The sequence below is a fragment of the Staurois parvus genome, unplaced genomic scaffold (assembly GCF_062004578.1).
Source record: "Staurois parvus isolate SC_StPar_1 unplaced genomic scaffold, SC_StPar_1.0 ptg000105l, whole genome shotgun sequence".
Classification (NCBI taxonomy): Eukaryota; Metazoa; Chordata; class Amphibia; order Anura; family Ranidae; genus Staurois; species Staurois parvus.
Window position 1 is genome coordinate 5,275,177 of NW_028317901.1, and position 16,317 is coordinate 5,291,493.

Below are 16,317 nucleotides of genomic sequence, written 5' to 3' on the forward strand. Positions count from 1 at the left end.
TTTTTATTTATCCTTTTTGGGTAAACAGTAGGATTTAGTAGTTAATAAAGTGATGGAGGTTTGAAATCTCTCTCAGGTGTATACTGTTCTGTTAATTTTTCGAAAAATACATTTTGTTTAGATGTCCTAGAAAAACTAGTTAGGGGATTGATATGGATTAGTGTTTGTGTTTACGGACAGATCAAATTAAACATAAGGCTACTGAAATCTCTTGTACCCAGGTATTACAAACTATGAGGAATACTCTCTAATCCGTGAGACTGTTGAAGAGAAGAAAGAAGAACCAACTGGAACTCTAAAGAAGGACAGAACTCTCCTCAGAGATGAGAAGAAAATGGAGAAACTGAAAGCTAAGCTCCATACAGAAGATGAGTGTGAGTGAACGCTGGCAAGAGAATGAAGTGAATAGAACATGGTTGCATAGACTGTAGAACCAAAAAACATGATCAATGTGTTCCAGTAGGAGTCATTTAAAAACATTTAACTCCTTCCTACGCACGATCTGTATATCATTGGGGGATGTTCCTGGGGAAATGTAAATAAACGTTCTCCAGTCAGGACCTTGCGCAGTTGTTGATTCTCAACATGGCTTTTATTGACTGCTCCTGTCTGCCTGACAATTTGGAACCAGTCAGAATGGTTCCTGATCATGTGAGCAATGTTTCAGCTATTACATAGCAATCAAATGCAGGCAGAAAGTCTTTTTGACATAATGTGCCTTCAGTGTGCTGATGCCACTGTAGTGTATAGGTGGCATTGTTTACCTGATTATGATTGTAATGGTCAGATTTGTTTATGTTCCTGCGCATTTGTAATCCTATCCTTTAAAATAGAAAATGTGTCTGTTTAAAATTAACGCCTCCTACTGTATGTCCTAATATATGAAAACCTTTTTAAGTGTGCAGATTAATCAAAGTTGTTGCAAAGATAACTGAAGCATGCAAAAGCTGCCAAATTTGGACTGGGCATCAATGACTCCTGGTCACAAGGTGGTTAAACCATTGAAAAGACCATGTGGTCTCATAGTCTAAGCAGAACCAGTAGAGGTTAAAGCTCTGGTTTTTGAACTGGGCATTTTTACCTGATTTCCTGTTGAGAATCATTCTCAAGGAGCAGGGCCCTCCTGTCCCTCTTGTATTGAACTGTATTGTTGCTGTATTGTCTCCCTTTGTATTGTAAAGTGCTGAGCACACTATTGGCGCTATATAAAGCCTGTATAATAATAATAATTGTGTGATTTCACAGTTTTCTGCCAAGTATTGTGTTATTCAGTAATATTTTCTATTTTTCTCCCTTTACTGACATTTTAGTAAATTGGCTGGACCATAGTCGCACATTTCGGGAGCAGGGAGTTGATGAAAACGAAACATTACTTCTCCGCAGGAAGTTCTTCTATTCAGATCAGAATGTAGATTCCAGGGATCCAGTGCAACTGAACCTACTTTACGTTCAGGTAACCAGCTGCACCAGGAATATATGGTTAGCACAAATGGGTAAAGTGTATGAATGTTTTAGTTTCATAATTTATTTATTTTAGGCCCGTGATGACATTCTGAATGGTTCTCACCCTGTGTCATTTGACAAAGCCTGTGAGTTTGGGGGAATCCAAACACAGATTCAATTTGGACCTCATGTGGAAGTCAAACATAAACCTGGATTTTTAGAGTAAGAATAGGGGGCTATTATTTCATAATACAATGTCTGTAATTTTTCTTAATGAAGCCAAAGTATAAAGACTGTTGTTCCTACCCCACTTCTGAGAGCACCCATTTTGTCAAGTTTGCTTAATTTGGCCCATAACAAACAGCTGGCAAGTGAAGTCAAAGCTGATTTGTTTAGGTGAGAAATTCAAAGAATTGAAGCTAATCTAAATGGCAGTCAGGCCACTACTATGTTCAGAAGGTACAAAGGCAGTCTGCATATTTTATTGGCACCCCTCCTTCAAATCTGCATACAGACTACCTGTTTTTCCTGAACTGAGAACCATTGGCCACATGCAACATCAATTTAAAACCTTATAAGTGCGAAGGTGTTATGTGCCTTAACTATTAACCACTTCCCGACCGGCCGTTGCATATAAACGGCTGGACAGTGGCAGTGCAGGGTCGGGTGGCCATTTATAAACGGCCTCCCCACACCCTGCTTGTGCGCGCTCCCTGGGAGAGCGCAGCACCGCGATCCGGTGCCCGCTGTGTGCTCCGGACACAGTGAAACACCGATCGTCGGACGGGACCTCTGTACAAGGTCCCGATCATGTGATCACTGATTGGCCAATCAGTAATCACATGCAAAGTAGTAAGCAAGATGTCACTTGTGACATCATTGCTTACTACATGTTAAATCTGTGAATGATCGCAGAGGTCACATGGTACAAGGCTATTCACAACAGCCTTGTACCATGTGACAAGCTGTGACCAATCACAGCTCACTCAGTACTTCTCAATGACTGCAAGAATGCACACAGAGAGAAAGAAATGATTGCTTTTACATCCTATATGGGTATAAAAGCAATCAGTGTAAAAAAAAAAAAAAAAAAAATCACCCCCCACAAGTAGTACAGTGTCACCATGGTGACACTGTACTGCTAGGATGACAGTATGTAAAAAAAAAAATATATAAAAATGTAAAAATTTTAAAAATTATAATTTTTGGTTATAAGCTAATTTTTTATTTTTTTTTACTAAAAAGATAACGGAATAAATGTTGGCAAAAGTTTACGATGAAATATTTATTTGCAAAATTTTATTAAAAAAACACTTTTGTTCAAAATTTTTGGACTTTTTCATTTACATAGAAAAAAAATAAAAATCCCAGCGGTGTATAAATACCACCAAAATAAAGCTTTATCTGTCTCAAAAAAATGGTAAATTCATTTGGGTACAGTGTTGCATGACCACGCAATTGTCATTCAAAGTGTGATAGCGCTGAAAGCTAAAAATTGCCCTGGTCAGGAAGGGGGTAAAAGTGTCCGGTCTGGAAGTGGTTAAAATGTGTGCCTTCGATGGAGCCTGACCCTAAAAGTATGTTAAATTATCCTGTCTTTTCTATAGCTGCACATATCCCAAACCCAAAAATATCAGGAATATAAAATGTTGGTAACTTATTAAATTTGCTTTACCTAAATACACTTTGTGTTTGAATTTTGGTTTTTTTTTGTTTTGGTTTTTTTTTGTAAAAGCTTGGAAGACTTAACAGAGTTTTGTTATGTTTTAGCCTGAAAGAGTTTCTTCCTAAGGAGTATATCAAACAAAGAGGAGCAGAGAAGAAAATATTCCAGGTACTGTAGAAAAATGAATGGATATATTATATTTTGCTAACATTTTGTTTTTGGGGATGATTTAGCCTGAGTTCAAAATATGAAGGGGCTCAAGTTACACTGCATGGCACAAAAAACATGCAGGCACCTTTTTTTGAGCTGTGCTGGTAGTGGATCGCATAGTTGTTTTTTCCTATGCGATCTGGTGCAGACAAACACACTGCATTTTCGACCTGCATTTGTAGTGCTGTTAACTTTAAATTAACAACCGCAGCAGATTGCAAAACAGTGCAATTGCAGTGCGGTGCAGGAAACACACAGGGATCGCTGCATTTCCCTCACAGTGCATGAACTGGGCTTAAAGAAACTGATTCTAACTGAAATCAAAATAGGCCACTAAAAGGTGTTTTTTGTTTTTTTTTTCTTACCTAATAAATATGACTGAATCTGGCTAATAACTATAGGAAATAGGTCTAGTTTTAATGATAGCACCCCAGGGATATATTAATTATGTTTATCATGTGCCTAAATCCATCCCTGCTAAAGAGTTGCTGCAGATCTGCACTTATTGAGATTTCAGAAAAACTTGGTATATATGTCTAACCCTGCTCTTCTACACCTACCCAAACATATTGTTTTTATCATGCCTGCATTTTTTTTTTTTAAATTTCTTTACCACCTTAACCCTAGAGACCTGGTGTTTGTCAAGTATGCTAGTACTGTGCTCAAAATGTCTTTGTGAATGGATTGTATTACTGCATTGCATTTTTTTGTAATGTACAATTGTTGTGACCAACAGGAACATAAAAATTGTGGAGAAATGACTGAAATTGAGGCTAAAGTGAAGTATGTAAAGCTGGCTCGATCTTTACGGACATATGGAGTGTCTTTTTTTCTAGTGAAGGTATTGTTAATTACTCTTGGTCTCATACTGTATGTAGTAAACTTCAATAAGCACCATTTCTATCCAAAATTAAACATAACTTTTTTATGCATTTAGAAAAAGTGAAAGGTTGCTTTGTGTGCTATCTCCATGCTTGTAAGGCAGGCCATAGAAATGCGGCCGATAAACGAAAAATCAGTCGGCCCCGTTGCCGATGCTGCCACCAATGTCCACGAAAAATGGCTGTTTTTCATGGATTTTCCAGCATGACCAATTAAAAATAAATGTGAAGATCCACGACAAACGGCCGACGGGCTGGCCCCACTAACGGCGTGAATATCGGCCGGTTTTTCTTTGCGCTATTCGTGCGGCGTGAAAATTCGGCTGCTAAACGACCCGTCTATGGCCTGCATAACTGGCACTTTGTGGATTAAAGTGTATGTCAATAGCCTCTTGTTTTGACCCTGTTAATGAAGACTCATGAGTAGGCCGTGTGCTTTTAGCTTCAGGATGAGGAAGAGTCGTAGACACCATGTTGGTGCAGGGAACTTGGATGGCAGAGGAATCCTATTCAGTGATTAGCATTCTGGAGGGACAGGTGATTTGCTTGTCTACAGTGCTAGACATTCCGAGTGCAGGGCCATCTGATCAGGCATTAGTTGGACAATGCCACAGCATACATCAACCATCAGGGAGGATCCAGATGTCTTTGTGGCAAGAATGGCTGAGAGACCTCCAGTCTTGTCCACTGTTTTTCTCCTAGATGTGGATAATTGGCAGATACCTTCCTCATACGGCATATCCCCCTTTTCACACTAACTCACAAGGTTGCTTTCTATGTCACCATCAACTCTGTGGTGCCTGTACCAGAACCGATGGCCTTGTCTTCTGAAGGACTCTTGTGGGTTTTGCTGGGTTACCTTTAGACAGGGTAGTTTTGAGGCCTGAAAGCGCTTTCCTTCCTGAGGTGGATTCAGTCTTTCACCTCAACTAGGATATTGTACTTCCCGTCTTTCTGTCTGGCCCCAGTACATTATAAGGATTTCTCTTCATTTTCTAAATGTAGTTTGTGCTGTTCAGGTCTACCCTGCAGCCATATCTGGAAAAACTGACTCATTCTTTTTCTTCTTCTGGATAGTCCCCACAAAAGGATGTCTCAGGTCATTATTCATGCTTGTCCTAAAGCAGAACTGAAGTTCCACTGTAAGAAACTATGGGCAGGCAGGCTTTATTTTAGAAGAGACATGAAATGTCTCTCCTGGAATAAAATGCCCCTACCTGCCTGCTCGCTGTCTTCTCCAATGTAAAATGAGCTGCACAGTTCAGCTTACAGTGCTGGGTTGGTCTCTGAGTGCCAGGTCGATTGGCTCCTGCACATGTGCAGACGTGACAACATCCTCTGCCAGCCAATGCAGAGGCCTGAAGACAAGCACTCAGAAGAAGATGACAGCATCGGCAAGGACTATTGGACAAATATTCATCCTTTAGTTCTGCTTTAATACCCTTTCCTGACAAAGCATTCTCTATTTGCTAGTTGTTCTTGCGCTTTTCAGCATCAGGCATCTGCTTCCCATATCTCAAAGCTGTCTTCTGTTCACACGTTCTCTACTTTTTATGACTTGGATGCTCAGGACTCATCTGATGCCAGCTATTGGTGTAAGCTTTTTTTTTTGTGTGTGTGTTTTCCCATCCCTCAGTTGAACTGCTTTCGGATCCCCCAATTGTCTGATTCCTGTATCCCTCAGTAAACCAGAGAAAAACTTGTTTTTTGTACTTGCCGTAAATACTTTCCTTGGAGTTTATTGAAGGATGCAGGTTTGCCTTTCTGTTTTTATGGTGTTGCTCTGTTTAGTTTAAAAATGAAGACCACCTGGGAGTGAAATGGGTTATACCAGATTGGTCACTGTTTTGTGTTTGCCAGTGTCTTTCTCTAATTGGCAATATAACCCAATTATCTGAGTTCTGTGTCATTCAACTTGAAAATCTTATTACAGTAAGTGCAAAAATCCAATTTTCTGTCCTGCTCAAGAATGCGAGCTTTAGGGTTACATTCATACCTGTGTGTGCATGGTAATGCGCATGCATAGAATGAGCCCTTATGGTTTTATTTTAAAAAATGCAGCACATAGATGTTGTTCAGCTAGTTAGGAAAGAGTAGGATTTCTACTTGGAATGTGCCTTCATGCAGTAAACTTCATGTATTTTAGTGCAGGAAAACAGACATGTATGAATAGGCCCTAACAAGCAGTTAATGTGAGGCATTGAGGACATAAACACAGCTGACATGGATTCCAATCTGTGGCTGTACATTTTAACTTCTGTATATTACCACTCTTTCGTTGAATGTGAAAGTTTAGATGGGTATAAACCAGGGAAACGAGAATATACAATGCATTCATAAAGTATTCAGACCCCCTTAATGTTATTAAATTTTATGTTGCAGCCTGATACGCAGCTCAAATTGGAACAGAAAAACAAAACAAAAAAAAATAAGCAGGCTCTATGCACTAATCAGTCTTTTTCTGTCATCCCTTTTCTATGTCGATATGTTTCCATGATACTACAGTTGTTTAAATTCATTGTTTTTTCTCAATCTACACTCGGTACCCTATAATGATAAAGTGAAAACAGAATTTTAGAGATGTCTGTTAATTTATTAAATAAAACACTGAAATCTCAAATTGGCATAAGTGTTCAGACCCTGTGTGTAAAATTGCAATCGGCAATCATAAGGTAATGGAGGAGATATAGTTTATGAAGGTGTCAACTTGTAAAGCTGCTCTACAAGTTGTAGTATTTTCATATTTCTGACAATGTTATGTCAAAGAATTCTTCTCACTACTTCAAAGTTTCGTTTATCAGAAAACAGATTTGACATTTGTTCATTTTCTTGAAAATATACCAATGAAGAAGCATTTTATACCAACATACAAATGTCCACTACATTTATCACATTGCATTATGAATACAGAGCAGTAATACCCCGGTTTAAGAATTTAATTCAATCTGCAGGACTTTTCTTATAGCAAAAAATTCTTAAACTGAAACGCTTAAACCAATTAATCTGTTCCAGAGATCAGAAAAAAGTAACACTAATAAATACTGCATGAGTTATTTTATCAAGTCATGCGGCTTTTTAGTAGTGACAACCATGTGTTAATATTTCAGCTGTCAGTGGGGTTCCCCTCTGACAGCTGAATGTAAAAGAATTGCCGACAATTAAAAAAATAATTTAAACTGCGTGAGGTCCCCCTTCCCATCCATACCAAGCACTTCGTGTCTGGTATGGATTTTGAGGGGAACTCCCACGCCAAAATTTAAAACAAAATGGTGTGGGGGTCCTCCCCAAAATCCATACCAGACCCTTTTCAGAGCATGCAGCCTGGCAGGTCAGGAAAGGGGGGGGGGGGGGGGGCGGGCAAACAATGTTTTTTTAGTTTCTTAAAAGAAAACATTTCCGTTAACTTTGGGGGAAGTGACCGCTAATTCTCTGAGCTATAGGGAAGAAAAAAAAAAGAGCCAGCAATTGCATTTAAAAATCAGCACTGACATACGCTTCGTATTGCGAAAAAAATTCATACAAAATTTGTAAACCGAAGTGTTATTTTCAGTGGATTTAAATTTGTAAACCGAAAATTACTTTAACCGAGGCGTTCTTATACCGAGGTATTTCTGTACTTTGCTGCAACTGCCTTGTAATAGTCGATAATTCTACCCTCATGCTGTGCTACCCCCTACTGTTCCTGTGTTTGCATTCCCATGCATGTAGTGTTTTCTGCTTTGGCTGCGTGTAAAAAGCCCCCAGTGTTTCCACTGCAAATGCATTGTGTGGGGGGGAGAAAATAAATCTTTATTGCTTTTAATGCATTTTCATCCATCTCCCAACTTTCATCTCCTTTGGTGCTTTCTTACATAATTATCGTCATTGTAAGCTGTGATTATTTAACCTAGACACTTTTCCCTTAAGTCAAATCACTGCACATTTTCTGTCTGCATTTTCCGCTGACTTCATGATTCAGTAATGCTGTGACATGCAGCACTGAACACTACACTTTATCACTGTAAGGGGCCAGCCCTGTTAACAGCCTTGTCAGTATTTGGTAACAGGACTGATTAAGTTACATATAATTTTACATTGACCCAAAGTATAATTACAGTATGTGACGCAGTTATTTGATAATATCAGTTTTGTGTTTTCACCTTGGGTGTATGCACCTTATGTTTTACAGAACAATTTTTTTTTTTCTTTCAACTTTCTAGGAGAAAATGAAGGGTAAGAATAAGCTTGTTCCACGACTTCTTGGAATCACCAAAGATTCAGTAATGAGAGTTGATGAGAGAACCAAGGATGTGCTTCAAGAATGGCCACTTACAACTGTTAAACGCTGGGCTGCCTCTCCGAAAAGCTTCACTTTGGTATGAATCAGTTGTTTCATAAGATGCTTGAAATGGGCAGTCAAACAAAAAGTTTGTCTTGACAGCTTGAGCTGTCTCCCCCTCCAGGTGTAGAATTCCTAACCCTTTGCCCTTCCTTATCATGTTATACTCAAATAACCTTCTCTTTCCTCTCTCCTTGCCCTTTAAATCTAATAGTCACTCTGTTGGATTGTATACTACTGTGTTTAAAAAATTATAACTGTACACACATTCTGTTTTGCCACAGTACTTTAAAATGTTGGGCTATATATCTTTAATGTCCAAGACCCCCGTTCTCACTTGAGCGTTTTTCAGCTTGAAGCTCAACACTCAAACGTTCAACAAGTAAAATCTCATTATTTCCTATGCCCCTGCTCAAAGTAGAGTGTTCTGTTGCCTGTAGCAAAACATTTGTCATTTAAAAAAGTATTTGCGCTATTTTTCAAGCAGATCTGAGTGTTTTGTACCCATAAACCTGAATGGAAAATGCCTGAACAGTGGGAATGAGAATTTATTTCAAGCATTTTTCCAGTAGTTTTCAACTGAAACAGCAGCTATTTCTATTGGGCACAGCAAAAATGCCTAAATGAAAAATGCCTGAAAAAAACCTATAATATTTGTAAATCTGTTCATAAACCGCTTAAAAAAATCGCCTTAAAAATGCTCAGCTCATTGTGAATGTAGCCTAAATATGTTAAATGCCTCAATAAAATTAATTGAACTGTGAAAATGTGCAATAAATGCAAATCACAAGGTGACGTAATATAGTTAAGGCTTGTTCACACGAACCTATATGCTCAAATGGGCTGTTTTAGTGTGCAGGCTCATGTCCGTTTGTTGCCGTGGTGAGGGGTACGGTCTTTTGTTCTATTTTTTTCTTACAGATTTACTTTTTATTTATTTTTTTGTTTTTACATTTAAAATGTCACAAAATTAGATTTCATTAATTTCTGTGTACTGCAGCTGAGTTGATCTGTGGTGTGTTAAACGATGATGTGAGGTGCGGTGCATTGTGCAAAAATACAGCATGTCAAGGCAGCATTGTGTCAACAGGGCACATAGAGAACAGTTGTTTTCTATAAGCCCTGACATTGATTTATGCAGATCAACACAGCTAAAATGAAGTAGTTTGGACGAGTCCTTGCAAGGAACATATACAGATAATAGACTGTGTGTGTGTGTTTATATGTACACTAAATTGCTAAAAGTATTGAGACACCCCACCAAATCATTGGATTCAAGTGTTCCAATCACCACAATGGCCATTGGGTATGAAATCAAACACCTAGGTATGCAGACTGCTTCTACAAACATTTGTGAAAGAATGGGTCGCTCTCAGGAGCTCAGTGAATTCAAGCGTGGTACCGTGATAGGTTGCCACCTGTGCAGTAAGCCCATCTGTGAAATTTCCTTGCTGCTAAATATTCCACGCTCAGCTGTTAGTGGCATTATAACAAAAGTGGAAGCAACTGGGAACAGCAGCAACTCAGCCACAAAGTGGTAGGCCACATAAAATGACAGAGCGGGCTCAGTTCATGCTGAAGCGTAAAGTGCTCAGAAGTCGCCAACTGTCTGCAGAGTCAATAGCTAAAGATGTCATAACTTTGTGTGGCCTTCAGATTAACACAGCAACAGTGCATAGAGAGCTTCATGGAATGGGTTTCCATGGCCGAGCAGTTGCATTCAAGCCTTACATCACCAAGTGCATTGCAAAGCGTTGGCTGCGGTGGTGTATGGCACGCTACCACTGGACCCTAGAGCAGTGGAGACATGTTCTCCGGAGTGACAAATTGCGCTTCTCTGTCTGGCAATCTGATGGACATGTCTGGGTTAGGCAGTTGCCAGGAGAACCATACTTGCCTGACTGCATTGTGCAAAGTGTAAAGTTTGGTGGAGGGGGGATTATGGTGTGGGGTTGTTTTTCAGGGGTTGGGCTTGGCCCCTTAGTTCCAGTGAAGGGAACTTTTAAGGCGTCAGCATACCAAGACATTTTGGACAATTTCATGCTCCCAACTTCGTGGGAACAGTTTGGGGATGACCCCCTCCTGTCCCAACATGACTGCACACCAGTGCACAAAGCAAGGTCCATAAAGACATGGATGAGCAAGTTTGGGGTGGAGGAACTTGATTGGCCTACACAGAGTCCTGATTTCAACCTGATAAAACACCTTTGGAATGAATTAGATCAGAGACTGCGAGCCAGGCCTTCTCGTCCGACATCAGTGCCTGACCTCACAAATGCGCTTTTGGAAGAATGGTTAAACATTCCCATTATAGCTGCAAAGGGTGGGCCAACTCAATATTGAACCCTATGGACTAAGACTGGTATGCCATCAAAGTTTATGTGCGTGTAAAGGCAGGCGCCCCAATACTTTTGTCAGTATCGTGTGTGTGTATTAGGTCCTTATAGATTTGCACACGGGCACAATTTTAGTTTTTTTCAGGTATTGACCAAAATATATTTAAGCTATAGTTATATAATGGATATGGGCTGAAAGTGCACACTCTCAGGTTTAATTTGAGGGTATGTACATCCAAATTGGAGGAAGGGTTTAGGACCTTCTACAGCCTTTATCCAGGTCTCCTAGAGTAACTGCCTGTCTCCAGGAATCTTCTCCATGCTCTTGAGACTGTGCTGAGAGACACAGCAAACCTTCTGGCAATGTCACGTATTAATGTGCCATCCAGGAGGAGTTGGACTGCCTGTGCAACCTCTGAAGGGTCCAGGTATTGACTTATCCTACCAGTAGTGACACTGACCCTAGCCAAATGCAAACTAGTGAAAAACAATCAGAAAAGAAGAGTAGGGAAAAACATGTCATTGGCCTCCACCTGTAAAGCTATTCCTGCTTTGGGGGGGTTGTCTCATTGTTGCATGTCTAGTGCACCTGTTGTTAATTTCATTAACACCAAAGCAGCTGAAACTGATTAACAACCCCCTCTGCTATACTATGATTAAAAAGTGTTCCTTTAATTTTTTTTTTGAGCAGAGTATGTGTATACGTACAGTATGTATGTGTGTATGTATATATCAATGGTGAAAAATATCCTGGATATCTATATTGATATGGACTGGGTAATGTGTTAGGAATGTAAGGATACCCCATCGTTTGATGAAAATGATCAACCTACAGAGGATTGAATTCAAAGATGCCCCAAAAATCAAAGTGAAAAAATGAAGCAGCAGGCTAGTCCATTTTGCTGAATATATATATGTGTGTGTGTGTTTGTGTGTGAGTGAACGATGTGAAGAAAAGCTAAAAGTAAAAACTTATCTTCTGTGAGAGAGGTTTTATACAAATGTGACCTGTATTTAAGCTATAGTGAGTCTTCAACTTCTTTCTATAATAGCACATTTTATAATATGATTGCATAGAATAAGATCAGACCATAGGATGGTCTTTTCTATTTGGGTGCATACTTGCATTGGTCTTCTGTTTAAAGTAGAAGTTTAGTCAAACACTATCTGTACTTTAATCTACTCCCACCCCGATTTTAAGCATATTCTGTCTGCCATGATGGCGCTCTGGTCCAGTCTTACGGTCAGGTTCCAGTGCTGGCTTCAGTGCCGAGGAGAGATCGCCAAAAGCGGCTGCAGAGTCTGGGCGATGTGACATCATGCATAAGTTTACTATGAGGCATCCGTCGACGGCTGTCCCTCCTCTAGACTGAAGCTCACACTGGGACCCATTTATGTGACCAGACTGGAGCGCCCTCAGAAAAGGTACGTTTACAGATCTTTCCTTTCACAGGATAGATAGAATAGGCATAGAATGGGGGTGAGCGAGTTAGTGTTTGACCAAACTTCCAGTTTAAAGTGTATGTACAGTGCATCCAGAAAGTATTCACAGCGCTTAACTTTTGCCACATTTTGTTATATTACAGCCTTATTCCAAAATAGATTAAATGCATTTTTCCCTCAACATTCTACAAACAATACCCCATAATGACAATGTAAAAGAAGTTTGTTTTTTAAATCTTTGAAATTTATTAAAAATAAGAAACGAAAAAAAAACACATGTACATAAGTATTCACAGCCTTTGCTCAGTACATTGTTGAAGCACCTTTAGCACCAATTAAAGCCTCAAGTCTTTTTGAGTATGATGCTACAAGCTTGGCACACCTATTTTTGGGCAATTTCTCCCATTCTTATTTGCAGAAGCTCTCAAGGTATCAGGTTGGATGGTGAGCATCGGTGCACAGCCATTTTCAGACCTCTCCAGACATGTTCAATCGGGTTCAAGTCTGGGCTCTGGCTGGGCCACTCCAGGACATTCACAGAGTTGGCTCGTACCACTCCTTTGTTATGTGGGCTGTGTGCTTAGGGTCGTTGTCCTGTTGAACGATGAACTTTTGCCACAGTCTAAGGTCCAGAGTACGCTGGAACAGGTTTTCATGAAGGATGTCTCTGTACATTGCTGCATTCATCTTTCCTTCGATCCTGACTAGTCTCCCAGTTCCTGTCACTGAAAACATCTCCACAGTATGATGCTGCCACCACCATGCTTCACTGTAGGGATGGTATTGGCCAGGTGGTGAGCGGTGCCTGGTTTCCTCCAGACATTACGCTTGGCATTTAGACTGAAGAGTTCAATCTTTGCTTCATCAGACCAGAGAGTTTTTGTTTCTCATGGTCTGAGAGTCCCTCAGGTGCCTTTTACTGAGGAGTGGCTTCTGTCTGGCCACTCTACCATACAGGCCTGATTGCTGGAGTGCTGCAGAGATGATTGTTCTTCTGGAAGGTTCTCCTCTCTCCACAGAGAAACGCTGAAGCTCTTTCTGAGTGACCATCGGGTGCTTAGTTACCTTCCTGGCTAAGACCCTTCTCCCTCGATCGCTCGTTTTGGCCGGGTGGCCCGCTCTAGGAAGATTCCTGGTGGTTCCAAACGTATTCCATTTACAGATAATGGAGGCCACTGTGCTCATTGGGACCATCAATGCTGCAGACATTTTTCTGTACCCTTCCCCAGATCTGTGCCTTGATTACAATCCTGTCTCGTAGGTCTACGGACAATTCTTTGGACTTCATGGCTTGGTTTGTGCTCTGACATGCACTGTGGGACCTTATATAGACAGGTTTATGCCTTTCCTAATCATGTCCAATCAACTGAATTTCCCACAGGTGGACTCAAAGTTGTGGAAACATCTCAAGGATGATCAGTGGCAAGAGGATGCGCCAGAGCTCAATTCTGAGTGTCGTGGCAAAGACTGTGAATACTTATGTCTTTTTTTGTTAGTTTTTAAATCTTTGCAGTTTATTAAAAATAAACTTCTTTCAGGTTGTCATTATGGGGTATTGTTTATAGAATGTTGTGGGGAAAAAATTAATTTAATCCATTTTGGAATAAGGCTGTAACATAACAAAATGTGGCAAAAGTTAAGAACTGTGAATACTTCTGGATGCACTGTGCAAGCAAAACTTGTGGGTTTTTTTTGTGGTGTTTTTTTTTTTATCTAGGTTTTGGATAGAATGGGGAAGTTAGAAATATTATGGAGATTGTACTGCTATCTGGGGCTCCGTTAAAGAGATTTTCCCTTTCTTCCCATCCTGCTGATGTTTTACCAAATAGGAAGTAACAACACTCAGTGTGCAGAGAATGCAGAGCTATTGTGCATGCATCGGTAACCTCATTGACTGCACCCACTGTGAATATCTTCTAAATGACGCAGGTTTAGAAGATATTCATGGTACCTACAAGTAGGCCTTAAAAGCTTTACCTGTAGGTACAAGTTAATAAATGTTAACTACTACTTTATATTATTGTAACCCGGAGCTTCTCTAATTCTTCTACATCGGATGACAGTATTTACTTACACAGTTCATAGATTTCTTTCTTTGCTTGGTTTATATTTGCACTTTCTTTACTTTTCTTGCTTGTTTTCCCTCCCAGTCTCTGAGTTAGTTTGTCTTTTTTTAGGACTTTGGAGAGTATCAGGAGAGCTATTATTCTGTGCAGACCACTGAAGGGGAACAGATATCACAGCTCATTGCAGGGTACATTGACATCATCCTCAAGAAGGTAGGTGTCCTTGTCTTCTAATTAGTGAACACTGCTTGTATATAGTCCCCTTATTTTTCATATGGTCACAGTCCTTGCAGTTTAAATAACTCCACTAAGCTGCATTTACTTGTAAATGTATAATCACTACAGTGTGGTTTAAAAAAAAAAAAAAAAGCTCTCTATGAAAAAAAATATCAGTTTGTGGGATACTGATACCTCCAACAGAAGAGCAGATGTGATAGAATTCAAACATGTTGGAGCTGTGTGCGGTAAACCGAAAAAGTGCGTCTTTCCCAGCCAGCCACCGTAACATGTGTGTAAGGACCTGCTTCAGCCTACATGACTCGTCTCAAAAAACCCACACACTGGGGCTTAGTCATAAGACCAGTGCAGGCCATACATGACTCAAATTCCAAAATACTTTTCTTTCGAAAATCGCTAGCTGAGAATTTTCTTTTGAATTTCACACCATTAGTGGGCTGCAGCATTGACCGATTTTCGTCTGGCCATAGAATTTCTAATCAATGATAGATGAATCGTGTAAGAAATATAATCGAAAAAGAAATGAGCATGAACTGTGACCTGAAAAGAACAGAATATTCCGAGACACAAAAATTTTCTGCAGCAACATGAGGTGCAACTGAAGGTTTGGTTGTTCGAATGTCAAAATCATGGTGGCACCATTGCATTACAAAATGTAGAAATTTCCAATTTTGTAAAGAAAATTCATTCAGAATTTGAAACATGCTTGGCCTGCATAAGTTTATGTAGGAGCGGTGTCACTTCTATTCACATACCATATGGGGTGTATGTTTTGTTCTGTTTTTGTTTAGCCCTCCCAGCTTCAGAAACCAAGGTAAATTGTTATGTTTGTATTAAGGCCTGTTTGTATTTTCTATTGCAGATTGCTTCCACTTCTTTTGTAGTATTTCCAACTGAATTTTCATTTATTCAATTCTCACATGTCCCCAGAAACAAAGTAAGGACCGATTTGGACTAGAGGGAGATGAAGAGTCTACAATGTTGGAAGAATCTGTTTCACCAAAAAAGTGCGTATAGAAATATTAGACTACTTAATGGCAACCCATAAATCTGCATAAAGTGGACGAAAACCCTAACTATATCAATTCTTAAAAATAATCCATCCTACCTATCCTGCCTAACCTGTATAAAAAAGATCTGTATACTTAGCTATTTTTAATCCTCTTCAGTTTTTCACGTGATCTGCAGCTCTGGCTGCCCTGTGCCGGTAAACTGCTGTAGCAGAGAGGAGGAAACAGCAGGGCTATGAGTGATGTCACAGCTCCCATAATTCAGAACTATTATCAAGTGCTCTGTGAGTTGCAGGATCACATGACTGGAGTGAATTGAAAATAAGGAAGTATATAGATTTATTTATTTATACAGGTTAGGCAGGATGGGTAGGAGAAAATGGGAAGAAACAATAATTAGTTAAATAACCATAAAAAATGTATTGCTGTTATTAAACTTTAATTTGTAAACATTTCCATTCCTAGATCAACAATCCTTCAGCAGCAACAAGTTACCCGTCCAGGAAAGCTTGAACATGGCACAGTTGCACTACCTGCTATTATACGCTCAGGATCTAGTGGCCCAGAGACTTTCAATGTCGGCACTATGCCATCTGCCCAGCAACAACTTACTACAGGCCAAATGCACAGAGGTCACATGCCACCCCTGGTAAGCGGCTATATTTAGAAATAATTTGTGTGTTAAATGAAAATGACAGGAGGGGTGT

General features: G+C 39.8%; 1 protein-coding gene across 6 annotated transcripts in view; it reads left to right on the top strand.

Annotated features, from left to right (window-relative positions):
• Positions 1 to 16,317, top strand: part of TLN2 (talin 2) — a 307,615-nt gene that overhangs the window by 157,948 nt on the left and 133,350 nt on the right. For all 6 annotated transcript variants that reach the window (XM_089671420.1, XM_089671426.1, XM_089671424.1 and 3 more), the window contains 9 exons: positions 222 to 374; positions 1,311 to 1,453; positions 1,538 to 1,665; positions 3,214 to 3,277; positions 4,056 to 4,160; positions 8,400 to 8,555; positions 14,475 to 14,576; positions 15,531 to 15,607; positions 16,076 to 16,259. In XM_089671420.1, coding sequence (XP_089527546.1) covers positions 222 to 374; positions 1,311 to 1,453; positions 1,538 to 1,665; positions 3,214 to 3,277; positions 4,056 to 4,160; positions 8,400 to 8,555; positions 14,475 to 14,576; positions 15,531 to 15,607; positions 16,076 to 16,259 — 1,112 coding nt within the window. The remainder of the gene's footprint in view (positions 1 to 221; positions 375 to 1,310; positions 1,454 to 1,537; positions 1,666 to 3,213; positions 3,278 to 4,055; positions 4,161 to 8,399; positions 8,556 to 14,474; positions 14,577 to 15,530; positions 15,608 to 16,075; positions 16,260 to 16,317) is intronic.